This window comes from Carettochelys insculpta, chromosome 3 (assembly GCF_033958435.1).
Source record: "Carettochelys insculpta isolate YL-2023 chromosome 3, ASM3395843v1, whole genome shotgun sequence".
Classification (NCBI taxonomy): domain Eukaryota; kingdom Metazoa; phylum Chordata; order Testudines; family Carettochelyidae; genus Carettochelys; species Carettochelys insculpta.
In genome coordinates this window covers 106,945,171-106,972,214 of record NC_134139.1, presented here as the reverse complement: position 1 = coordinate 106,972,214, position 27,044 = coordinate 106,945,171, and the positions used below count along the sequence as shown (strand labels likewise).

The 27,044-nt window shown below is 44.5% G+C and overlaps 1 protein-coding gene and 1 long non-coding RNA gene across 4 annotated transcripts in view; one reads left to right on the top strand and one right to left on the bottom strand.

The window, feature by feature from the left end:
• The window catches only part of SLC18B1 (solute carrier family 18 member B1), a 28,221-nt gene extending 16,118 nt beyond the window's left edge, over nucleotides 1–12,103 (bottom strand). Inside the window, exons 1-4 of the mRNA XM_074990550.1 lie at nucleotides 11,783–12,103; nucleotides 7,670–7,809; nucleotides 4,808–4,903; nucleotides 3,488–3,561 (exon numbers count right to left, since the gene is read on the bottom strand). Of these exons, the coding sequence (XP_074846651.1) occupies nucleotides 3,488–3,561; nucleotides 4,808–4,903; nucleotides 7,670–7,809; nucleotides 11,783–11,828 (356 nt within the window). The 5' untranslated portion in view covers nucleotides 11,829–12,103. The remainder of the gene's footprint in view (nucleotides 1–3,487; nucleotides 3,562–4,807; nucleotides 4,904–7,669; nucleotides 7,810–11,782) is intronic.
• On the top strand, nucleotides 12,086–26,773 carry LOC142011312 (uncharacterized). 3 transcript variants are annotated; one of them, XR_012645040.1, is made up of 4 exons: nucleotides 12,086–12,160; nucleotides 15,398–15,527; nucleotides 15,819–16,445; nucleotides 24,926–26,773. It is a non-coding gene; the product is annotated as an uncharacterized LOC142011312 (long non-coding RNA). The 3 variants fall into 3 exon arrangements; XR_012645041.1 differs by lacking the exon at nucleotides 12,086–12,160 and adding an exon at nucleotides 12,220–12,352 and having other exon boundaries at nucleotides 15,819–16,388; XR_012645039.1 differs by lacking the exon at nucleotides 12,086–12,160 and adding an exon at nucleotides 12,220–12,352.
• Nucleotides 26,774–27,044: the final 271 nt, after the last annotated feature.

The window sequence follows — 27,044 nt, the reverse complement described above, 5'->3', positions numbered from 1 at the left end:
TCCCCCACACCAGCCCCAACATCAGAGTCCAGATCTAGAGTCCTGGTGAGAAGGTCAGACCCACTTTCACTCCCAGTTGCTGTGGAAGGTGCTGTCTTCGGACCTGGCTTAGGAATTCCAGCTTTAGCATGCGCTTATGACTAAGACACATTAGATATATTAGAAGCTCCACTATCTCTGGCAGATGTCTAACACCACACTAACGAAGGGTCCTGTGGCACCTTATAGACTAACAGAAAAGTTTTGAGCATGAGCTTTCGTGAGCACAGACTCACTTCATCAGATGCTGCATCTGATGAAGTGATTCTGTGCTTATGAAAGCTCATGCTCAAAACTTTTCTGTTAGTCTATAAGGTGCCACAGGACCCTTCGTTGCTGTTACAGATCCAGACTAATACAGCTACCCCTCCGATACTTAACACCACACTGTAAACCCAGCCTCAGACCCAAGCTTGAGTTTTAATCTAATTCTTCTCTATTCTGACTTGGGTCAACAAGCTCCAGGGAACCACCAAAGGGAGCTATGTGTGTGGTGGGGTAGAGATGCACAAGAAAGTCCAAACCCTAGAGGGACACGGGTGCATACCTTGTCTTTTGCAGCACGGCTGCAGCTCAGTCTTGGGTCTCTAGACTTGCGGCCAAAGAGTCTGCCACTACTATACTGCAATCCTCTGGGCCTGCATTTCTCAGAACTGTGTGTCCAAAACTACCCTCTCATTTCCTAGGAATTGGAAGCTAGCCTCCCTTTCCATGCTGATGGCTGAACTGAAAACCTCAGTTAATCTTTATTTTCTGGTACACTCAGCAACAAGCAGCAGCCTGTTGCATTCATAGACTAAGGTTACAATACAGCACTTTAGCTACAGAAGTTATTGTCAAAAGAGGCTCCATCTTTTGACCCACTCTATCGACCAAACGGAACCCCTGAGCAGCTATGCAGCCTTTTTGTCAATAGTTTCTATCAACAAAATGTATTTTTGTGAGTAGATGCTCCCCAAGTTTTGTCTACAAAACCCAGTTTTGTCTACAAAACTCGCTAGTGTATGCGTAGCCACACAGATGAATAAATGGGCCAAAGATGTTACCATAAATCACTGTTCAACACTAAATAGTATAAACAAAGGCTCAGGTTTTTGAATACAAAGATGTCAGGCTCCTTACTACCATAGCAAACACATCATTAAATATTCCTTTAACTTTTTGTTAAAGACACAGAGAAGGAAAAACCATTAAAGCATTTGAAATGTAAAATATCAAACAGGATTTCATTTTAATAGCCTCCCTTGTTCACTTCCACAAGCAGAAGAAAAAAAAACAAAACCTATGTTGTCTGACAATCTCTTAGATAGTATTAAAGGCAATAACAATAGTTCTTTTGGGAAAAAAGAAAAGGTTAGCTTAGATGGGCTGGAGATTTCCTCATTAATGTTGTTGAAGTCTGATTTTGGGAAAAAAGGGCCCTTGTTTGACAGTCTTTTAGTTGGTATCAAAGATGATGGTGTAACTATCATCCCAGGTGGCATTTGGGAGTTAGATGGAGCCAGCGGGGGTGACAATGTCACCTGGGACCCTATCTCTCAGGGCCAATTCTGGTCACAACACCTTTCAGGCTCAGGATGAGGAAGGCCAATGGCTCCAGCTATGATGGTAAAGCTCACTCCAGTAGTTTGTGTGTCCTTTGCATTTTTATTGAAAAATATTTTCCTTACACAAAAAAATAAAAAAAACCAGGCCACAACATACTACCAATTAAGGCCTAATATCAGAAATACCAAATTTGGCTTATTAACTTAACATCTCCTGTTTATAAGGCATGAATAATTTGAACAGTTTCTTTTTAATTGTGTCAACATGGCTTTTGTGATGTAAGCTAACTGAGCTTCTTTTTCTGGCTCTCTTGCATTTCTAACTGCATTTGTTATTAGACGTTACTGTGACATCGTATAAAAAGTGAATGTAAATTCACAATTTGAATAAACCTGTAGGTCCAATTATCACTACAAACCCCATACTATGCGCATTGCTAAGTAGCTATAGGAACACAGATTCTACAGGTTGGACCTCTCTCATCCTCCACACTCAGGAGATGACAGGTGCTGAATGAGAGAATTTGCCAGATGACGGAAGGTCACTATTTCTAATACATCACCAACACTTCCACTGCTTACATATCTGTTAGAAGACATTTAGGGGTAAATTAGAGCTAAATAACAGCACAGAACACTGACAGCCAGGACTGGTTGCTGGAAACAAGCTTGATAGGATTGTGGGAAACTTGGCCACACCCATGATAAGTGATTGTCCAGCTACCTAAAATGCCGGATTACAGAGTTTGCCAGATGAGAAAGTTTCAGATTAGAGAGGTTTAACCTGTAGTTCACTTCTGGTGCAAGGTGAATAAGACTGAAGTCAGAGAGTACCAGAAATGATCACGTGTCCAAGAAATGCTGAAGAAGAGTGTGGTGTTGAGGATCCATCAGGCTGCTAGTCAATGCAGAGAGAGAATCAGTCAGCTCAGGACCAACTACTGTAAAATCAGAGATGACAGACATCTTCAGGACTTCCACGTCTCTTCTAAAAGGTACTGGGCAAGGTAAAGGGAGCTGCGCCGGTCACAGAGCCCATGGCGATGCATGACAATCTGCTGAACAGGGTGACAGCCTTATTACTCAGAGTCTCAGGCACCATCAAAGGAGATACAGCAGCCACTGAAATCAAGCTTGGGAAGTGACTCTGGTACTCACAATAATGCCTGAAGATGCTTTGCAACCAGATGAGATACTGCACATCCTGAGTCCATATTCGGACAGGTCCGATGACTGGGGTAGGGAGGGGCTGCAAAGGAAACAGGTGCCCTGGACCCAGCAATTCAAAAGGGCCCTGGACTCCAAGCCACTACTTGCAAGAGTAGCAGTACCCAGAGCCCCACACCCTTTAAATAGCTGCCAGAGTGTCACACTGCATAATCCCTGCGGCTCTGAGAGCTGCTTGGGGGATGAGTAAAGCTGGGGGGGCGGGGATGAGGGGGAACAGACAACCAGTGAGTTGTGCTCCGGGTTCCACGGAGGGCTGGCTGCCCCCAGCCCTGCACCTTCTGCCTGAAGCCCCACCCCTTCTATGAGCATGGATCCAGCCACTAGCACCTCACCCACAGGCCCAACAAGTCTGTCAGTGCCCTGCACTCAGGGATGATGCTCTGCTACAGCAGAAGTGGAGGAGGTAGTAGTAGTGCCAGTGTCATGTAAATTTCTGACTCCATGTTTGTTATTAATGGTATGGGATGGGTTTTCAGTGTATAACGCAATGAAAATAATCATAAGTAGCCAGGGGAAGTAGTAAATATACAGGAATGGTGGAAAGCATGCCAGCAACCCTGCATCACCTCACCACATGGAATCCATAATGAATAGTGGGTAATGAAAACAAACAATAAACAATGCAAATTTCACTCTAGAATTAAGATGCAAGGGAAAAAGAATACACTCACCCAAATAGAATTGTAACACATCCTGAGACAAACATCCCAGCCACAAACATGAATTTGGCTCCAATTTGTACAAGCTGCAATTGGTGAAAAATGAATGTTACATTTGAATCATGTCAAGCTCATTTTTAATCAAGGACGCTTGTTTGGGGAGTTTTGTTATGAAATCAAAATAGCATGTTCACTGTGTAGAAAAAAAAAGATCACTGCCAGAGCAAAGGTGGAGAATCATCTTCCCTCCTTCCCCATCCCACACCCACTTAGCTTGCAACCAAATCCCAAAATACTTTACATGGGTAAGTGACTTAATCTAGTTTTCTCAACTGTAAGTCACTGGCAGATCTAACTCACTAACTGCTGTTTGCTGTAGCCTCTGTATGCTGGTAGAATGCAGCAACATTCTTAGAACCTGTTAGATGGTGCATCATACATACAGCCAGTGTTGTGTATAGCAGGCAATAATGATAGTCTCAAGGTAGGAGGCAGAGACAGCAATTTTAGTCAGCTTTCCCTTTGCTCATCTAACATGCTAGTAGCTAACTCAAAACAATAGGGTATGCAGCTCAGGGAATAAAAGTTTCAGAAGACACTAAAACACAGGATCTGTCAAAGGCTAATCATTCAAAGTTAAGAAGATTCTGCCACTTTAAAAGAAAGTCACTAGAAGCTGGTCCAGACAAACCACGACTGCTAGTGTGCATAGGCTTGTTTTTTAAAGAAGACGAAAAGAGATAGATGCTTCATGGCCAGGGAAATCTAACATACACATGCTAAAACTCACTCCATCCCCCAGTAACTGTGTGCAGGCAGTCTTCCTGTTTTCCAATTGCATTTACAGACATCCAGCATCCCCTTGGCAACAAAATCTGGACACCTGTAAACTCAGCTAGAAATAAGGAAGATGTCCAGCAGTGCGAGGTCAAATTGCTGTCCTGACCATCATCTACAAATGCTCCAAAAGACCACCTGAAGAGAAGCTGCTTTTCTAAAAGAAGGTGCATTTCTCCCCAACTGAGCATTCAGCCAGTTGGTTATGAAGCAGTAGAAGTCTGTGTGCTGTTTTAAAATGGTGGGCTCTTTCAGGCAGACCTTCAGGAACAGAGAATTGAAAATCCACCCACAACACGCTATAACCAAAGCTCTCCTTTCCACTCTTTTTTTTCTTTGTGCACTTTAGCCTATTTTGGCTAATCATACCCAAAGATTTGAGAAATGCCCCATTAGTTCTTCCAGATCACTCAATGATTATTTGTTCTATCCGTACAATGTGTTAAAATACCATTCCATAATTAAGTCAGTACTGAAAACTTCAAATATACTTACGTAATTGCCTAATATTAAAGAAGTCAAGAAATTAACTAAAGCAAAGCATCCAAAAATCAGCCCTATCATTGTATCGCTGGCACCCTTTTTCTCCGCCTGTGAAAGGAAACATGATAATAGTAAAAAACCCCGAACCATCATACACAATGTTAGCATCGGGTTAAAATGCTTCGTAATCAACTCTTACAGCTTTGCTCTTTTTTCACTATATCCACCAGCATGGTCACAGACCATTCTCTGTTTTAAAGAGGAGTGGGAGATTCAACAGTAACCCTACCACAATTTCAAATCACTTCACACCACAAATCAGTGATTTTTATAGACGGAGCAGAAGCAGCATTTACTCCAACTGGAAGCTTGTGTAAAGGTAGGAAACACTTCCAGGATGTCCAACCAGTTCTGAAGCAGTGTACTACCCACATTATTCTGCAAATATATTTATTGTTCAAGCCAACTAGCTACATACGGCTAGCAGCTAGCATGTTGGGCATCACGGCTCTAAGCTGTTGTGTTGCACAACAGGTCACTAGTAGGCCCTTATATCCAGACTTCACACAAAACACACACCTCCCTGCAAGCAAAAAGCAAATGAAGAAATCTGCTATCTCCACAGCACAGTTCTCCTACTTCCACACCACAGGATGCCACAGAGGGCACCCTGTAAGTCTGGGATCCATGCAGTAAAGGAGGTATGGACTGGGTGGGGAAATCATGACATCACTTCAATGGCCCAACAAAAATTAGATGGAAAGAGATAATGTATTCTGTCACTCTACTTTTCTTTTCTACTGGGGCTGCAATGCCAGGGAGAAAAGAACAAGGGTGCCTCCAGCACCGGAACAGAAGTCAATAGAAGGCCTCTGCACAGAGAACACTGGCTTTCTCAGATCCTGGGGGGCAAGCTTTAAAGATCACTGCATGAAGCATCTAAGTGGAAAACTGAAATGTTCTAGGAGAAAATCATTCCCCATCTCGTAGACGTTGCCCCACGAGGGGGATGATCTGGCCTACCAGCCAGGGCCTGCTTCTCCCTCAGCAATGGATTTGCTCTAAAACAGGGATGAGGAACCTCTGGGCTTGCCAGCTGGAGCTGTTCCCCTGCTGAATTTTATCTGGCCCATGGCAAATCTCCTTGTAACGGACTGAAAGTCCTGAGCCTGCGCGCCCACATACGCACGCATGCACACACCCCTGTGGGGCTGGAGCTACAAGTGCCAGCTCATGACAATGCCCCCAACGTTTCCAGAGCTCCCATTGGCCAGGAACTGTAGGCAACAGGAGCTATGGAGACAGCATCTGCAAGTGAGGGCTGCTCATGGAACCCCCCACCCTCACCCCAGAGGCCACAGGGTCATGTGCTGGCCATTTCCAAACCTGGGACCTGCCGGAGATACGTATCCTGCATCGCCTCCTGAACCTCCACCCCGAGCCCCTTTCCTGCACTCAAACTACCTCCCAGAGCCTGTACCCCTCACCCCAAACCCCATCCCAGAGCCATAACCAACCTCCCACACCCCAACCCTCTGCTCTAGCCCAGAGCTTCCTGAACATCTCATTTTTTGCCCCATGTAGTGCTAGCTTTCCAAACCAGACACCATTTGCAGCAACAGCATTCAGTCCATCTGATTAGGAAAGTTGGCAACTCCAAGCCGTGAGCCACCACACTATGTCTGGCCCATAACTGGATTTTTTCCTGAAGGTCAGTGGACTTGATAGGAAAAAAAAAAACAAACAAAAACCCATCCCTACTCTAAAATGGTTGCGCTGAAATGACCTGGGACTCTACATTCATTTATTCATCTCAATTCACGCAACTTACTCCTACAGTAAAGGTGGTTTTCCTGTTCACCAGCCTGCCAAACTTTAGCCTGGAAAAGGCGGAGGCAGAAGTCATAAATAGATTGCTCGGGGAGGGGAATACAGAGGTCTAGGGCAAGGGCGGCCTCTGACTCACATAAATATCAGTCAGTGGCCGCATAAAAATGAGAAGCAAAAAAACCCAACAAAAACCCTCACTGATGCAGCCCCAGGGTTCAGTGTGCAAGAGGCAACTGCTGGGGAGCAAGTGTGGGGCGTGGGTGGGAGCGAGGGTGCAGGAATGGCGTGGGCATCGGGTGGTCTGGATTGGAGAGAGGGTGCAGGAGCAGGAGGGGCACCTCTTCTGACTGGGAGAATGGCAGTGTGAAGTAGGCTTGTCTCCTACGCTCCCAGGCACTGCCTCCCTGCTGCCCCTATGGGCCACAATTTTGTCTGCCTCTCTCCAGGCAGCGCTATGATGCCGTTCCCCCAGCTGGAGGAAGTGGGGAAGGAGGATCAGCAGTGGTGGGGGTGGCAGCACTGCTTCCTTCCCCCCCCCCCCACCCCGCACCTGGGCAGAGCCCATGGGCTGGATCTGGCCTCATCTTGCCTGACGCTGGCACACAAGGCTCAAGGCTACACACCCGCTCCTGACTGTGGGCTGGATTCTGGGGAGGGCAGCCCTGGACCTTGGAGGTCAGATACAGGCAAGTTGCGGTCCAGATCTGGACCATGTGTCGGGGTTCCCCATCCTTGGCCTAGGCCTGGAGATAAAACACAGGAATGGGAGACAAGAGACCTGTTTTTACACTTAGTTTTCCTACTGACCTGCTATGTGACCTTGGGCAAATCATTTCATCTCTCCCAACAGTCTGTTTGCCCCATCTAAAATACAGTAAGTGCTTTGGGGCAGGAAATCATACAGTGCCTGGCCCAACAGGAGCCTGAGTTCATGTGCAGTTTCTAGGAATCATGCCATTATATCAATTATCAATATATATCCATTATAAATGAGAAGTCACTTTAAAAAAATCAAGTAGTTTGACAAACTGTATATTGACTTACCTCTCTTGGAAAAAAGGGTCCCAGGATCGAATAGCAAATCATTGAACTGAAGTTCAAACAAGATACTGCTGCCATTGTCAAGAGCTGATTCCTAGTAAACCTGCTTGACTCTTCAGTGGGAACTTCTGGTTCACCATTTTCTGGGATCAAAAATATTTCCATTAGACTCTTACAAACTGGGGACACACTTTCAAGCTGTCTGGTTACAAAAGAGGTGCCATTTAAGAATTAGGAATTAATAACTTAAAACTCTGTTTCAGGAAAAAGGTCATTGAGGTTCTGCCATAAAGAGCCCTAAACCAGGAGTGGCCAACCCACGGCTCAGGAGCTGCCTGCAGCTCTTTGCTAATGAAATTTGGCTCCTGCTCAGAGCTGTGCACCCAGACTGCTCACTTCCACTCTGTGCACATGCCTGGAGGGAGAAGCATGTGGCTGCAGCACTGGCACCAGTGAGTCCCAGGCATTGGGTTGGAGCCGGGGCGGTGGTGGTTTGAATTAGGTTACAGCAAGTAGGCTGGAGGTGCCTGGCTCTGGGGGCAGGGGAGAGTTAGGGTTATAGTGAGAGGCTGGGGGTGCTTGGCTCTAGGAGCAGGGGAGGGTGCATTAGGTTAGAACAGGGGGGCTGCAGGGGGCCTGGCTCTGGAGGAGGGGAGGGGGACAGGATTAGAGTAGGGGAGCTGGAAGTACCTGGCTCTGAAGAAGGGGTGGGGGGTATTGGGTTACAGCAGGGAAGCTGGGGATGCCTGGCTCTGGGGGAGGGGGAGGGCACTGAGCCACATACTGTATATTTATTTTTGTCTATCTAGATATTAAATACCTATCTCTAGCTGTCTAAAAGTAAATATATAATACAGGTACATGTCTCTTTGCACTCTATCCACAATTATTTTGGCTCTTAGACTACATCTACATTAGAAGCATCTGTCTACAGAAGTTATTGTCGGAAGAGAGGTTCCGACAAAACTTCTCGACAGATCACGTCTACACGTAAAAGCTTATCAATCTTTCGACCCACTCTATTGACAAAAGGGCATCCCAGAACATCTACACAGATTTTTTGTCAACATTTTCTGTGGACAAAAAACACATTTTGTGTATAGATCCTCCGCCGATTTTGTAGACAAAACTCCAATTTTGTCTACAAACCTCTCAAGCGTAGATGTAGCCTAAGTCTTTAACTGGTTGGCTGCCCATGCCCTAAACCCATCATTGTCTCCATATTTTCCTGTGCCACAAATGAAGGCTCCCCATCCCTGCTAGCTAATATGTACAGATTGCCCCTCACACCCAGAGTCCCTTTGCCTTCTGAGAGTCCCAGTCTCTTTCCACACTGAGCAGCTTGCAACATCAATGACAGAAAGATCTGACACTGTCACCCTGACTCACACACTTCCATTGAAGTTAACTAGATTACTTCTGGGAGTGAGAACTACCCACCTGATTATGGCTGCCTGTGCAAGTCCCAGGGCACCTTTAAGTAAATTGACAACTTCTAATTCAGGTTGAACTTCTCTAGTCTGGTACCAGATCAGTGCCAAACAAGAGAATTTGCAGGACCGCAGGAGGTTAATATTGTCTAGTAGCATGACCAACACTTCAGCTGCTTACTGGGCTCTTAAAAGACATTTAAGGGTAAATTACAGCTGAATAACAGCACAGAACACTGAGGCTTCATCTACACTTGGGAAAAACTTAGAAATGGCCATGCTAATGGCCAAATTGGAGAATACTAATGAGGTGCTGAAATGAATATTCAGCACCTCATTAGCATGCTGCCAGCCACGGGACTTCAAAAGCGCTGCGTTTCGCTCACGTGCAGCTCGTCTACCCAAGCGTCCTTTTCTAAAGGACCCTGCAAACATCAAAATCAGCTGATAGAAATAAGGGGATTTCAACATTTGTGGGGTCCTTTTGAAATTGACCCCCGTAGCCAGACAGAACCCCCCCCACCTTTTTGCTCTACTCCATCTTGCCTTCCCTAGGTGCTTCAGAGCATGAAAGGGTTAAAAGAAATAGCCCAGCCCTGGAATGCCTGAGAGCACAGCTGGGCTTATTTTAGCCATGAACAATGGGCTAATTAACAGCCAGGCCTCGGACTGCCCTTGGCTAATTACCATCAGTTGATTTGCCAGGACACTTGTCCCAGACGGGAGGAAAATCTCCCGGCCCATTAAGGAACAAATGCCCCTAATTGTCTCTACCTCACAGGTGCAAACTACACCCTTGAACTGCCTGTGAGAACCAGCATCAGACAGTTTAATTCAATTAAACCAAGGAAGAAGCCTACGTGACCCAATGGGTATAAAAGAGGGATCCAGCAGACCCCCTATTTGAGCTCCAATCATCTTTCCTGCTGGGGGGGTCTACCCAGGTCCTGGGTGATGCCTGACTCCTAGAGAAAAAGGGACAAAGGACTTCTTCCCAAGAGATTAAGAGGAAACTGGCCAAGCCACGTTGGTAATACAGGGGTGAGGTTAAGACCTGCTAGGTATTTTACTTTTTATTTCTTTTGCATACATTTAACAAGTATGGATCTATGAATTAGAGTGCATGCTAACTATTTGTAATCAAAGTATAAACCTTGTAACAACAAGCGCTTAGCTTGCTAGGTAAACAAACAAAGCAACATTGTAACTGTAAGAGCTTAACTTGTTAGATAAACAAACTAAGTAATAGATTCAGTGGTAACCTGACTCCTCCTGTTACTGTGCAAAGCCAAACACAAAACAAAGAATGTAGCTGCTTTTCAGCAGCTCTTAGCCTGGTCACTGGTGGGCTCTGCCCTGGCAGTTGAAATCTCATATTAATACAAGGGCATAGTGGCACCTCATCTGACCATCACCTAACACCCCCGTGTAGATAAGCTGAGCATGTGTGAAACGTAGCACTTCTGAAGTGCTGTGGCTGGCAGCATGCTAATGAGGTGCTGAATATTCATTTTAGTACCTCATTAGTATGCTCCAGTTTGGCCATTAGCATGGCCACTTCAAAGTTTTTCCCAAGTGTAGATATAGCCTGAGAGTCAGGACTGTGGCTGGATACAAACTTTACAGGCCCACAGGAGACTTGGCCACACCCATGATAAGGAGTCATCCAGCTAACTAAAATTATGCCAGTTTGTGGATGTAGTTCCAGATTAGAGAGGTGCAACCCGTACAGAAATTGGTAGTCTTTTTTTTCTATAGCATATTAATGATCATTAAGTGTGCTATTAAAAAAACCCCACACACCACAAACTTTGTTTCTGAGTCTCTGGGGCGTAAAACAATCAGCTCTACGAATGAAGATGTAAATCATCTGCCAGGTCTTGGTACCCTTCAAAAGAAAGTTTTGTAATTGATATAGTACTTGTTTCCTTTTGCCCTGGCCACAGTACTAAGACTTGAACCTTCCTGTTCGCTACATACTTAGCAAAATAAGTGCAGGGGGGTGGGGTGTTAAAGGTGAGCGACAGAGATGCCTTCTGCTAGTTTGCATTCCAGAATGATGATTAGGGCAGAAGAGACTCCCAGAAAAATCAAAAACAATCTCTTGATCTTTTCCCAAGGTGCATTAGGTCAGTTATTTAACAGGAGGGGCTTCAGGCCCCAGTAGTAAAACTTTCCATTATTTAGCTAGGGTCTCAATCCGTTTCGAAGAGTTTTTAAACAGATAGCAACAACTTTTCAATGCCATAAACCCGTACTAAGCAACCTGAAAGTTTCTGTTGAGCTCCAGGCAGCTTTTTCCACCAAAAGACAAAGCACGTTGCACAGCGGAGCGCATTGCCCCAGACCAGAATGCTTTGGGTTAATTTCAACAGGAGGACAGACGCATACCAAGGACTGCGATCTTAGTACAGTAGTTCTAAGTTCTTCTGATGTGCAACTTGGTGACTTAATAACAGGAGTGTGTGTATCGTACATCCTCATAGCTGTACAAGGATCCCACAAAGCCCTCCAGTGACCACAAACCCACACAACTAAACCAGCCACAAAAAGGAACCACAGCCTGCCAGGCGGGGCTGGGAGACACCCCCCAGCCTTGTCGCAAAGGGGTGAAGATACCACGCAGCACAGCCCCTAGGCAGGCTACAAAGAGCAGGAACCGAAAGCACCAAACTCTTTCTCCTACCTGAGGGTTGCAAACGCTCCTGAGTCCCGGCTGCCTGGCTGCCCATAGCGAGGAGTCCTGGATGCCGCAGCCCAGCGTCCCGCTTGCCTAGCTCCGTTTTGGGGGGGGGGATAAAGGCGGGTGAGGAGAGCAGGAGCTTTGCTTAGACCAGCGGCGGCTTCGGTTACCACTACTGAGCATGCCCAGCTCAGGCGAAAGCCGCCTGACAACGCCGCTGCTACCCTGGCGGCTTGTCCCGCCCGCTGGCTCCGGCCGCAAAGCAGGGGCCGCTCCAGGCTTTGTCCCTTTCCCCCTCGAGAGCCAGCGACGGGCTCCAAGGAGCAGCTGCAGGTGTCGCCGCACGGCCGCCGCGGGCCGGAGCGCTGCAATCAAATCCGGGTCAGCTGGCGCTTGTTTGTTCTGTGCACTCCGCGCTCCCAGGCGGAGACAAACCAAGCGGAGCGGCTACGACACGTGGATCGGGCGTGTGGACGCTTAGGCAGCGTGGAGCAAAGCAGGAGGGGCCCTTGCGCCACTTTCCAGGGAGTGTGTACCCGGGCGGACTAGCGGGATGGGTTACCCTAAACCGGGGTGAGCAAAGGGGGCTTGGGGCCCCCGGCGGGGCGGGGGTCCTGAAATTTCATAAGGGGGGTGCAGTATGATTGGCTGCTATGTATCAGCCTCAGCCATTGCTTTAAAACAAAAGCAGTCCCGGAGCACGTTAAAGACTAACAAAATAACGTATTAGGTGATGAGCTTTCCTGAGTCAAGTTAGTCTGTATCTTGAAAAACAACAAGAAGTCCTGCGGTACCTTATAGACTAACAGACATTTTGGAGCAAAAGGATGAAGCGGGTCTTTGCTCACAAAAGCTTTTGCTCCAAAATGTCTGTTAGTCTGTAAGGTGCCATAGGAATTCTTGTTGTTTTTGTGGGACAGACCCACTTCTTCCGATCATGACCTTACCAGAGCACACTCAATATATAAAGCCCAGAGGTCCAAAAATTGATATCAAGGTCAACAAATCAAATAGAAGTGCAGAAAGAGGGGGGTGGGGGAGGAAGTTAAGTGTTAGGTCAAACATCAAAGTATGTAAAAGAGTCTCTGGAATGGGTCAGATAATTGCTGTCCCTGTTCAAACCACATGTTAATGTGTCAAATTTTAATGTGAATGTTAGTTCTGAGCATTCTCTCTGTGGGCAGTTGTTAAATTGTCTTTTCTGCAGAATACAAACTCTCAGGTCTTTAACAGAATGCCTCACTCCATTAAAGTGCTGGCTGTCAGGTTTGTGTACTTGGAGATTTTTGATGTCTGCTCTATGTCCATTCATTCTTTGTCAAAGAATGTTTGCAGTCTGTCCTATACACATGGTGTGTGGGCATTGTCAGCACATGATGACATATATGCCGTTAGTTGAGGAACCGGAGAATGTGCCCATGGCACATGGTTAGGTCCAGTGATGGTATCTCCAGAATACGTATGTGAACGAAGTTGGCAACAGGGCTTGTTGCAAGGAAAAGTTCCAGGATTGGTATGGACTGTGATTGCTAGTGAGAATCCTCATAAGGTTGGGAGGTTGTCTGTAGGAGAGAACAGGCCTGTCACCTAGGGCCTTCTGGAGTGTGACATCCTGATTTAGGATAGGTTGTAGGTCTTTAATGATGTGTTGCAGTTGTCTAGGTTGGGGGCTGTAGGTAATAATGAGTGGTGTTCTGTTATTGCCTTTTTTGGGCCTATCTTGGAGTAGTTGGTTTCCAAGTATTCATCTGGCCCTGTCAATTTGTGTTTTTACTTCTCCCAGTGGGTAAGTAGGGTTTATGAAAGTTTGGTAGAGGTCTTGTAGTTTTCGGTCTCTGTCAGTAGGATCAGAGCAAATGTGATTGTATCTCAGGGCTTGACTGTAAACGCTGGATCATGTGGTATGCAGGATGGATGATAGAAGCATGCAGGTAACTGTAGTGGTCAGTGGGTTTCCAGTAGAGAGAGGTATTGAGCTGGCCATCAGTGATTTGTACTGTAGTGTCCAGAAAATGTATCTCATGTGGAGTGGTCAAGGCTGAAGTTGATGGGGAGGTGTAGATTGTTAAAGTCTCTGTGGAATTCTTCTTGTCTCTTTACCTTGGGTTCAAAGTAAAGCAGGCATAATAGGGGACAAGAGCTGAGGAATCATTGTTCCAAGTCAGTCATAATTTATTAGTATATTGTGGGGCCATGCAGGTGCCTAGAGCAGTGCCACTAATCTGGAGGTATAAGTTGCCCCAAATCGGAAATAATTGTGAGTGAGAACAAAGTTACAGAGGTCAGACGCCAGATTAGTTGTGGTAATGTCAGGGATGGAATTTCTGATCACTTGCAGTCCATCTTCATGTGGAATATGAGCGTAGAGAGTCTCTACATCCATGGTTCAAGGGAGTTACTACCAGAGTTGGCTGTGAGTGAAGTTTCTGGATAGTGCTACTGGGCCTTCTGTCTAGTGGGAGGTGTAAGCAGCTTTCAGCGCTCTAGATGAGAATGAAGTCAAACCACAGAAGATATGAAGGATGTCATGGACCATCATAGCCTCTCCCTGGAACCTTATTGACAGAGATTATATTGGGAAAATGCCCTGTGAGTTAGTTCTTCATGCCCCCTAAATAAATCACTAACCAAGTGGCAAATATTGCCCTTACTGTGAGTTCAGGGTTGCCTGCCTGCTGTGACTGTATCTGGGCTCTGGAGTAGGAGATCAGGAGTTGGAATTTTTTTATGGACTTCTAATTTGCACCTGATACCTGTCGCCCTTTGTGGAGATCTCAGAAGCAGCCATACTCCTATTTTGAAGATGGTCTCTGCCAGCTGCAATTGTCAGTCCCTTTGCAGTTGCTGAAGTGTTCTGAGTTTGCTCTGAATCTGCATATCATTATGATACCATACTTGAACTTTCAAAAAAGAAGACACCCCTGAGAGGGAGTGTATCTGCACCAGTATCTACCAACTCACCTTGTATTAATGTGTGGGCTTGTTTATACATAAGTTCTGAGATGCAACCTTTCCGTTCCATTCATGCAGCTAAAAAGCTCTCCTCAGATCCAGTTTCTCACCCTTCTACTGTCACCACAGCTCTTCAAGCAGAGCAACAACAGACAATGCAATGGCTTTACTGACATCTCAAATATCACCTCCCCTCTGATGGGCTGCTCCATTTTCTTGCTCTACTGATACTCATCTCCTCCCCCTGCTCTTCTTGGGGTAGCTCACACTTGGTATTCATTTTACTCTTACTTTGCTCTTGTTTGCAACAGAAAAGTTTTGCCACTATAACTGTAAAAATAGTCCTTTTACCAGTGTAGTTAATGCCATTTCCCCCAAACAAAATAGCTGTATCATCTCAAGGACTTTTTTTTGTTTTTTTGGCTGGTATAACTGTATATATTGCATACACACTAGGATGTTGATACTATGATGGTTGAGGAAGGGAAGTGATTTTTCTATACTCCTAATTTACATAGCTATAACAGCAAAACTTGTCTCGCCACCCTGGTTTGTAAGTGGCAGCTCTCTGGCTGGCTGTGTCCAGCAGGCAGAAACCTTGTCACTTTTACCCGTCCAGGTAAGATTTCTGGTTGAGCCTTTTATATTTCTTTTCTATATATGCAGAGCACTCATACATGAGGTTACAGTCCATGAATGCTCAGCGTGTTCAGCATCTCTGAAACCAGGCCCTGGGATTTTTCCAGACTGATCTACTGTGCCTTGGTCATCCAGCTCCGTCTGATGTGCCCGACAGGTATTTTTAATGCATAGCTACCAATATTATCTGGGCACCAACTGTATTAAAATACATAATGTAAGGATGAACGTTGCTAGTTACCTAACTTTCATCACAACCCATCCAGCAGAATAGAATAGAATGGTTTTCTTATAGCGAGATTAAGAAACTTTAACATTCCTTCCCAGTCACAAAGAACAAGAGAGTTATGCATCCTTCCCTACAGCTATGCATTTTGACTTTGCCCTGTTATATGTTTTACACAATGACGGAGCAGTTATATTTTCCTTTATGTCATTTCTTGTACAGAGCTGGAGGACCCTGAAGCTTAGAAGGTACTGAACAGCCTAGATCTCTGCATATCTGCTTCCAGTGAAACACAAAACAACTCTCTGTTGTAGAAGTTGCCTTTCAAACAGCCACAAGATGAAGACATGGGAAGACCATTGGCAGTGATCCTCAGTTCAGCAAAAGGACAAATGCAGAACGTTGGCAAAAGTGGAACAAGGGGCTCAGAGAGGAAATCTGCAGAGAGAGAAGTTAGAGCTGTGAAGGGAGCAAACAGTAAACCAAGCCTCCATTTTGAAGACTGAGAGGAACCATCAAAATACTCTGTTCAGGAAGATGAAAAACACTGTCACAGATATGATCACTACCTCCCTTGAAACTGTTGCTTCCTTATGTCAAAAGGCCCTCTCTATTACAAGACCTTTTTCATTCCTTGCCCACCTCAATCGAGAGATCTTTCTCAGACGCCGGTTTTTGTTGCATCCATCTTCCATTTTTAGGATGTGAGTCTCTTCTCATTTATTCTGACATAAATCAGGATTAGCTCCACTGAAGCCCATGGACTTACACTTCTATCTAAAACCATCAAAGGTAAGAGAAGAATCAAATGTGCAGTTCCAGGAAACTACCATGAGCACCACCAAACAGGTATGTAGGCAGCTCACAGCAGTCAGCCTTCAGCTCCCATTATGGACCATTAGTAGTAAATTCTAAAAAGTAACAGTCTACTGGTGCAGTCACCTGGTAGACTTAGCTATGAATTTTCTATACGGTTATACAACTTTGAGAAGTTAAGCATGCACAGTTACAGAAAAAAAAATGGATTCACTAAACTATCATGTGTGTACTCTTACTATTTTAAAAAGGGGATATCAGAACAGTAACAAGTATTTTATAAATTGTAACTTTGTATTCGGCCCTTGACACCAATACGTGACAGGATTAATAGCCTACAAAGGGAACACCACCCATGAAAAAACTTTCTTGATTTTATGACACCCCAAGCAACTTTTTAAGCCACCCTCCATTCAGGTTCCAAAACACATGGTATGTCCCACTCATGCCTCGGTGCCACAGGCTCTTTATAAATACATTTGATCTGAACAGCTAGCCCAAAATTAGTATATTGTTCCAGTAAGGAGGAGAAATTGGTAGTGGTCAGGAATGATACAGTTTTGTTTATTTACAAAGAATGCACAAATGTCTGTTTCTTTGAACACAGAAAGAACCCAGTAGCAGGAAACTGCTTCTTTTGCTCATGGCTCTGTTCAGCCTGCATGTCTCACCCGTGTTTTCTTCCAGGGTCATACACTGTGCTGCCAGCTCCTCCTTTCAGGCTGTCTGTGTGGTTCTCTCATCCTCTCTCTCCTGCCTACGCACAGTCTCCTGTACCTAATCAAGACACAGCAAATACTCTTCTACCATTTAGCTCAAAACTCCCAGGTAGATTCACAACCCCTTGTGGCTTGTGAGTAACTTATAATTATGTTAATTGAGGGATGTGACAGTGTCCCTGGGAGGTAACCCAGGTCTGTCAGACTACTGTTCCTATTATCTCACTAATTTGGGTTGTCCCTCATAATGCCTTACTAGTGAAAAGCAACAAACCCCTCCAGGTACTGTTATCACTCAGTGCAACCACATGTGGAGCCCCTCATCAGTGTTCCCTTTCATTTTTATGTCCATGTGCGGAATGAAATGTCTTACGTGCAGCAGTATGGAGGTGACGTGTGACCTCTTGCTGGAGTTCGTTACTGTGCATTCCAAAGGCGTGTCTGTTGTTCTGGTGGGTCTGGTTGGCTGTAATGATAGCCCCCTCGCAACTCCTCCAGACAGTTTCTACAGCTACATTTTAAGAGGTCAGCCATGCTGGTATCCTGTCTCCCCATACCACTCTAGATGATCTTTATGGAAACTTTGGGTTTCATCCTGGGACCCGCCTGTATCCTATACACTTTTGTATACTCAGATCAGTACTGAAAACGGTCTCTCACCTAGTTTATTCACTTCAGTGCTTCTGTCTTTGTATGTTGTAGGATTGTGGAAGAAGACTAGGTCTCCCCTTTTAAAAGTCTCCCCACACGACTTTACATCATAGAGCCTTTTCATTTTGTCAGAAGCCATCTTCAATTTCTTTTTTTCCTATCAAGAATGTGATTTTTTTTTTTTTTTTTTCCAGTTTTGGAGTTTAGGGTTTCTGAATAATCCACATGGTTCAGATCTCTCTGTTCCTTTTCAGGAGCTCCCTACCAGAGGTTTGCTGGGTCCTTAGCTTCTACCCAACTATGAGGAGTGCTGTACACTTATTACTCTCATTGACTTCTGTTCAATATGCAGTCAAAATAGTCCCAGTCCTGCCAGAGCTGTTCAACAAAGGCAGAAGCTGAACTCCCAAAGTCCTACTGAACCCTTCCAGACTTCAGTATAAAAGACTGTGTTCTGCTAAGGGTGGTGAGAGGTTTGTGGATCCTGAGAATCTCACAAACTTGTTGAAACACTTTGAATTCAAAGTTTCTCCTTTGTATAACTCACCCAAGTCCCCAAATCTGGTGAAGGATTTGTTCACTTGAGCCCCTTCTGTTGTCACAGCTATTTCATTAAGTTGTCCATAGCTATTAGCAAGTAGTGACGGTTAGTCTCGGACAGTTTTGGGCCCTTGCCTGAGTCAGTGCTTACTGTGGCAGATTTGACTCACTGTGGTGGCACCATCTGCTGATCGCTCTGGGAACTAGCAGAATCTAGTCTTGGAGTGTTGTCTTCTGGTATTGTCTCATCTGCTGTTAGCTGCCGTTTTATTTGTCACCATTGCGCTCCTTTCCCAGCGTATTGTCCTCTGGCAGCGCCCACTTTCTGGGTCCCTTCCCACCAGCGAACAGACTACTTCAAATCCCACCACTTGCCACAATTACCCACTTCCATTCTTCATCTAGCTTTTACAGTATGAACTGACCACTCGCTATTGGCAAGGAGAGTGGATCAGCTGCCTATTCCCATTCCTGAGTTGCCCCTATGCAGCCCTAGTACCTTTGCAGTGTTCCTTGTAAGCTGTGTCCTTGAGCGGTCACCCAGGAAAGATTCAAATGCCACCCGGCTGATTAGCTGCATGTCCATAGCTTGCAGATAGTCAGTGGCATGTGTTTCTACTGGAAGTGCACATCTGCACATGCCTCAATGCACATAAAATTATTCCACACATGGATGGAAAAAATAGAGGGAACATTTCTTCCTGGATTCCTATAGCCAGGCCTCTGCTTAGGATTTGGCCATGCTTCTGGTTCCCCTGACCTTCCCCAACACTGATCTGCCCAAGGTAGCTCCCCCTAAGTAGGCAGCTTGATCTATCTCCACAGCTAGAGAGACGATTGATTATCTTTTAAACTAGAAGCCCATTTATACAGCCCCACCAGGCTCTGATTGGCTGCCTCACACCCTTTTCCCATTGGCTCCCAGGAGCGCCATGTTAACCTTTCATACGCCAGTGTAGGGCAACCATCCCACTCACCATTGGTGTCCCACAAAATACTGCTTAAAGGAGCTCTTCAAGTTTTGGCAGGGTCCTTCTTTGCAGTAGGAGCATCACATTTCCTGCACCAGTTTTCTACAGTCTGCTTATATTTTATCCAATAGAAGTTCCCCCATTACCTTGGCTAATTTTTTTTTTTTCAACCTCTAAAATGTCCAGTAGTTTTATGATCATAACTGGTGTTTCACATTTTTAGTTTTATTTGAGAAAAAACTGGCAATTTTGCAGTGTTTGTTCCAAAAAAATTAAAATGGGGGTGTAACTGAATTAGGAAAAAAATTGTTGAAAAAATAAACAAAACATCCTTTTCATACTAAACATATTTTTACTGCTGTATAATTGAAACTTAAAAAAAAAAACTTAAAGGCATTTGTGTGTCTCTCACAGCTATCTTTCTCCACCCCAGAAATCCTGCTTTGTGTACACTCACACCATTTTATTTAAAGTATGCTCACTCATAGTGAGCCTATTGTGTCTTGGAGATAGTCCCAACTTTGAAAGTATGGGCTGTGCATCCACGAGATGCTCTCAGAACTCACTGTGACACTTTGTTGAAGTTGTGAATGTGTTGCTGACTGTTCCAAAAAGCCAGCACAGCCAGATTCACATTATCAAGTCAGTCATATAAATAGTAAGTTCCCCTGTTTGTGGCAAATGGCTGAAATACTATGGCAAACAGTAGAAGTGTGCTGCAGAATTCATGTGGAGGAAGAGGTGCAACACTTGAATGACATTCCAGAAAGAATTTGTGGCCCTCCCAACACAGATCTGAACAAACTGAATCAATGGTCAGAAGTAAATAGGATGAAATTCAATAAGGACAAATGCAAAGTACTCCACTTAGGAAGGAACAATCAGTTGCACATGTACAAAATAAAAAATGACTGCTTAGGAAGAGTATTGCTGAAAGGGAATGGGGGTCATAGAGGATTACAAGATAAATGAGTCAACAGTGTGGGGGGAGGGTTAGCTCAGTGGTTTGAAGGAGCCATTGAGGGAGCTGGGGCAAATAGATTTAAAAAAAAAATCTGTTGGGGATGGTGCTTGGTCCCGCCAAGAGGGCAGGAGACTGGACTTGCTGACCTCCTTCTAGCTCTATGAGATGTGTAATATTACCAGAACAAACATAAAATATTCTAGGATGTATTAGCAGGAATGTTGTAAGCAAGAGACAAGTGGTAATTTTTCTGCTTCATTCTGTGCTGATTAGGCCTCAGCTGGGTATGGAGTCCTGTTCTGGGCACTGCATTCTAGGAAAGGTGTGGACAAAATGGAGACTGTCTAAAGAAGAGCATCAAAAATAATGATAGTTTCAGAAAACATGATCTATGAGGGAAGATTGAGAAAAGGGATTTGTTGAGTCTGAAGAAAAGGCTGGAGTGCACAGTACTAGCTGGTAATATGGATTGCTATCTTAGAGAACAGTAGTCAGTGAACTTGATCATACAATGAATCCCTCCTTTCTTCTTAGGCTTAAATGTAGCCAGATGGCATCTTTGGCACAGAGAGCATACACATCTTATAGAGCTGGAGGGGACCTCAGGAAGTCATCAAGTCCAGTCTCCTGTCCTCTTGGCAGGCCCAAGCACCATCCTTGGTAGATTTTTTTTCCCTTATTTATTTGTCCCAAACCTCTTGGCTTCATCTCACAACCCTGGGTTTAGCAGGCCAATGCTCAAACCACTGAGAGATCCTTCCCCCCTTTCCACCTCCAGGTTAATGCACTCTTTCCTCAAATCATCTGTGAGCTAAATTCAGTTCTGTACAACCAGCTATCTCCAGCTTCAACTCTTAAGGCCTAGCTGGAGAGAAAAAAAAATCCATGGAGGCCCGCTGCTAGCTTTTTTGTCAACAGTAGCAGTCTTAACCATGGTTGCAGATCTTCAACCCCTGCAATTCAACAAAAGAGTTCCATCACAGCTTTTCTTTAGTCTACGCCCAGAAAGGAACAGCAGCTCTGTTTCTGACCCAGGAAACCCAGTCCATTTCCAGAGGGATCCCACAAAGGGATCTGTGGCTCTTGAAAGCCAGTGTCTTAGTACCAAAACGTCTGTCTATGATAGAATTCAGGCACTCATCAAATAAAGACTTGCACCATTTTCTCCACCCCACAATGCTTGTTCTATCCCATAATTTTTGCATTGTGTTTATAATGCCCCCAGTCTTGTACTCTGCTTTTTAATCTCTGTCATAGCTCTGGTAGAAGCATGGACACTGCAGAGCTTAGTAGAGTTCTGATTGTTTCTAATACTGAATGTGCAATTCTCATGTATTTGTGGGACTTCATGTACCGTTGTAACCCGAAAAAAAGTGTGACAGCTTCCTTTACTTCATTATCCTTTTCCAGTTCAAGTATCCTGTACAATGGCTTAAAGACAGGAATGGCTTGAAATACAAGGATTTTATAGAAGATTGGAAAGTTTAATATTTTTAGTATGGATGTTTATTCAGTAGCATTTTTAAAAAACAGTTATGTTTTAGCACTCCTCAAATAAAGGCCTTGTTTATAAGGTTACTGGGACTGCTCCCTTTAAATGCAACCTAACGTCCATTAGAATGAAACTACTCCCTCATCTTAGATATATTTTTGTTTCATATTTGCTCTACAGAAATTATTGCACTGTGACATCAGTGAATATCCTTTAGAACCTGATAATGAGTTGCCAGTTAACACTGAATGGACTTTAACTGTGTAATAACTCATTGCTTAACAAGAGTTAACAAGGTAAAAACACAGATTATAAAATGATTATTTTTACCCTTTGAGCAGGTTTCCTGCTTTGCAGTAGTGAATAACTCTTAGGTCCTGGTCTTGCTACAAAACCTACATAGAACTCATTGAAAAATCAGAGCACCTATATTTAACATTGTTTGTTGTGGTGGTTTCAAATAAGCATTGAATTCGACAAGTACTTTACAATTATATCATTGAATTAGACTATACTTTAGGAAGGGAGGAGAAAAACAATCATGAAACCAACCAACCACAAAACACTTTTCAGATTATTAGCCTACACTTTCAGAGCCATACAAGCCACTATGAAGTTATTAGTGTCCACTGACAGAGACTTTTCCCCTCTCCCACCAGAACATTGCTCCTTTTAATAGCAAGGACGATACCGTGCGTACTAGGATGTCACTTGCTCTTCTTCCCGTTCCCGTGTCAGGAACCAGGAGGAAAGTATATGGCCTGTGTGCATGCCCCTCAACTCCTGGCCAGTGAGGGGAGGGGCCAGAGGTGTAATTCAGGTGTGATTCAGGGAATCTGTGCACTTTCCCCTTACTCCCCACTAGTCGGGACCAGGAGGAAAAACAAGTAGCATCCTGGTAGGAGTGGCTGCTGCCTGCTGACATGAAGTATACTCCCTTGAAGAGTATAAGCTAGAAAACTATCAAAACCATGCCTCTCAAAGCCAAAGTCTTCCCTAAAGAGAGAGGGGAATCTGAACAGCTTCTAAAATACCCAAATACTTAACCAAGAAAATGGACCATCTCTCCCAATTTAATATTGCAACAGTTGTTGCCAACTAAAGTGCTCAAAGTCCTCCTGGTACACAGTGAAAAATGCTGCTGACAGGCCAATCATAACAAAAGCCCCTTGAGTTTGGAAGTTACTCCTCATTGCTTTGAGAGGCCATCTGTTTCTCCAAGGCTTTGGGGAAGGCTGTGTTACAGGTGGGATTTATCATTAGTGTGCTGCTGGCCACTCAGCAGATGAAGCCCAGGCCTGGTCTATTCTAGGATATTAGGTCAAACTTAGCTGAGTTAAGACTGATTTTTCTAAGCAATTAGTCCACACTACCAGGGCCATTCCACTGCCTCAGGGGCTCTTAAGGTGGATTTTGGAACACTTTTCAAGAACAGTAGTGCCAGATTTGACCTTGCATGGTTGTCTTAGGGTAGTGCAGCTGGAACATTGTGAAATTCAATGTTCTTGGCCTCCCGGAGGTGTCCCACTCTGAGTACCACTTTTAGCTTTGTTGCTCTCTAGTTGTTCAGGAAGCTGCCTGGGGAAACTTTGAATTTCATTTCCTGTTTGGCCAATGCGGTGAGCAGAGATGGCAGCACACCTCAGCAACACAGCTGGCCATGAATTCCCAGTGTTACAGACAAGCTCCAGCATGGAGTGTGAATGAGATACATGACCTTATTGCGGGGGAGGAGTTGGTGCAGAGGGGAGATGAAGCTGTGATAGCAGAGCTGCACAGCCATAAAAGAAACATAGACATCTATGCCAAAGTCTCACAGGGCATGGTGAAAAATGGATACACCAGGAACACCCAGCAATGCCATGTGAAACTAAAAGAAGCCCAGGCAGGCATACTAGAAAACAAATGAAGCAAATAGGCTTTCTGGGTCATCGCTGCAAGCATGCCACTTTTGAGAGCAGCTGCTTGGGATTCTGGAGGATGGCAGGGAGACTCAATCACTATCCCCAAACAGTCTGTGGATACCTCCAAAAAGTTTTGGGCAGCCTCTGGGAACAACGGGGAAGACACAATGGAGGAGGAGGAGGGGAATGGTGAACAGGTTAATGGAACAGCTGATCTCACTGACAGCCCAGACCTTTTTCTTTTTTTTTTTTAACTTGGGACCCCATGCCCTCCTCCCAGGATGTTTTGCTGCTGGACCGTGATGGTGGGGAGGGCGCTTCTGGTGAGTCCTCATTTAATCATGCTGCAAGTGGGTTAAGGCAATTTGGTATATCTGTGGCATGCACTGTACCTATACAACCCAGGCAACCCAGCACAATTTGTTAACGTATCCAGGGATGGAGCGGCAATCCCCTCTGCACATCTCCATAAAGTTCTTGGGTGGGTTCTCTTTAATCCTTCTCCCAATGTTTTTGGAGAGGCCTGCGTTATCCTGACCTCCACAATAGGACACCTTTCCGTGCCATGCCACCAGCAAGTCATGTAGCAGCATTGTAGTATGGAGCAGTGCAGCCCACAGTCAATGTGTATTATTCTAAGGAGGCTGGTATCTCACATTGCAAGCTAGCAGAATCAGGGGAAGGAGCATTAAGCTATGATAGCGCAAACAAATATGCTGTGCCTGGAATATCCCTCACTCCTCCCTTCCCTGGACTTCTGGGGAAGGGAAACTTTCATTGTCCCAGTCAAATGGGGTGGGTGTGAAGCATGTGGCAATTACGAGCACCACATACATACCCCTGAGAGGGATAGCACAAGCCACATTGCCATGTCCTGCCCCCCACTTTCCTGGGGGAAGGAAAACCTTGACTGCTGCAGACCAGGAGTAGAGTAAGCACTGCAACCATGACTGCCACAGCTACGAAAGCCACCATGCTACTGCCCCTTGCAGCATGCAGAACTGCAGAACCTTCTTTGGGAATCCATGGTCTTGTATGTGGCTCGAAAATATTACCCAATTTGTGCCTTACTTTGAAAGAGAACCAAGTCAAGCAAGTCCGTGTAGTATCTGCTGCACAGCGGATACCTAAAAGCAAAAATTTGTCATTGTACTTAACACATCCCTATTGTTTCTCACAGACGGTCTTTCATGAAATTACTTCTTGTGTTGCAAAACTTCTTATCTAAAATAAGTATATCTCCCTGATGTCTGGCCTTATGTCTTGTTGCAGTGTGTGGAACAGCGGTCTCTGATGATTGCCCTCACTCCCATCTGTTAGACTGAAACAGATCAGGAGGAGAAAATGAATGCAGGATGATATGTAGGACACTCACCACAACATCATCCTTTTTGCTCTCTCCTCTAATCTCAACACAGAAAGACTCTCAACAGGCTTTTCTCCAATTTCCTACTGGAGCTCTGAGCAGTCAGAATGCTCTGAGCTGGACACTACCAGAGATTTACATCAGGATAAGGCCAAACTGGTGAAAGTGTCTTATGAGCTGTCACTACATACTGCCAAACCAAAGAAAACTCACACGATTGGAGACAGAGAGTTGAGAAACCATGCTTGTTGAGTGCTGCGAATATTGTGCTTGGTGCCGAAAGCAAAAAAGGTTATCAGAAATTTACATCTATGATAATACAGTGAAGTGTCACACTGATAACTTGCAGAGGACATAAAAAGACAAATGTGGGAGGGGAAAAAAAAGCAGTGGATATTTTCGCAATTCAGTGTGATGCCACCACTGATGAAGGTCAATGCTGTCAGTTGCTTGTCTGTTCTCAATTTGTTGATGGAGCAATAACCAATGCATTTAATTCAAATATGTAACTAGGCAGGGTTGATAAACAAGTTTCTCTCAGAAAATATATTGACTGACTTGTATGCTGACATATTTGTGTGTTGGCTTATTTTACGTCAACATGTAAAGTCACCAGGAAAAGCCTGGTTGATTTGGGGGAGGGAATGAGTAATCAGCATGAGACAACATTGGAGGCTAAAAACATGAATTGCTTTTTGAGAGTAACTGAAAATACATCTCGCCATGCTTAAGATGCCCAGTATGATATAAGCTTTCATTAGATAGCTCACGCAATCTTCTTTAAAGACAAATAATATGACAGCAACCTGCTAGTAACAGTGGCTTGGACAGATCTGATAACAGTCACTGACTCAAAGTAGCAAATCACCAATGAGCCTTGGTGGCACAATCGTTCACTTTTTTCCCAGGGCTCTCAAGCCATTAAAAATTAATTGCACTGTTAAACAATGATAGAGTATTATTTAAATATTGGTGTATTTTTTTATATTTTCAGATATATTTCTTTCAATTACAACACAGAATACAAAGTGTACAATGTGCATTTTATATTTATTTTTGATTAAAAGTATTTACTTAAAAATAGTATTTTTCAATTCACCTAAAGAGATTGTACCGCAGTGCTTATTACAATGAAAGTTGAAATTTCACCCACAGAATTATGCACACAAGAACTGCATTTAAAAATAAAGCAATGTAAAATTTTAGAGCCTCTTAGTCCACTCAGTCCTACTTCTTTTTCAGGCAACCACTCAAGTGTGTTCACATTTGCAGGAGATAATACTGCCTGCTTCTTGTTTACAATGTCAGCTGAAAGTGAAGACTGGTGTTCACATGGCCCTGTTGTAGCCAACATCATATTTACAACCCAGATGTGCTAAAGATTTATGTCCCTTTATGCTTCAACCACCCTTCCAGGGGATGTGCATCCATGCTGATGACAGGGTCTGCGCAATGACAGTCCAAAGCAGCATAAACCAATGAACGTTCACGCTCGTTATCTGCGTCAGATACCCCTAGAAGAAGGTGGATTTTCTCTTTTGGTGGCTTAGGTTCTGTAGTTTTCACATTGGAACATTGCTCTTTTTAAATTTCTGAAAGCATGTTCTACTCCTTATTCCTCTCAGATTTTGGAAGGCACTTCAGATTCTTAAATCTTGGGCCAAGTGCTATAGCTCTCTAAAAATCTCACATAACTACTCTCTTTGGCCATTTCTACACGGGCCACTTCCTTTGGAAGTGGCATGCTAACACACGGAGCGAAAGATGCTAATGAGGTGAGGATGCAAATTCCCCATGCCTCATTAGCATAATGTCATGTGATTTGGAGTCCGGAAGACCATTCTTCCAGACTCCAAAATGCTGTGTAGAAGTACGGCTTGGGGGGAGCTTCTGGAAGGAAGTCCTTCTGGAGGCCCCTTCTTCCCAAAAATTTTTGGGAAGAAGGAGCCTCAGGAAGAAGAACAGTCTTCCAGACTCCAAATCACATGATGTTATGCTAATAAGGCATGGGGAATTTGCATCCTC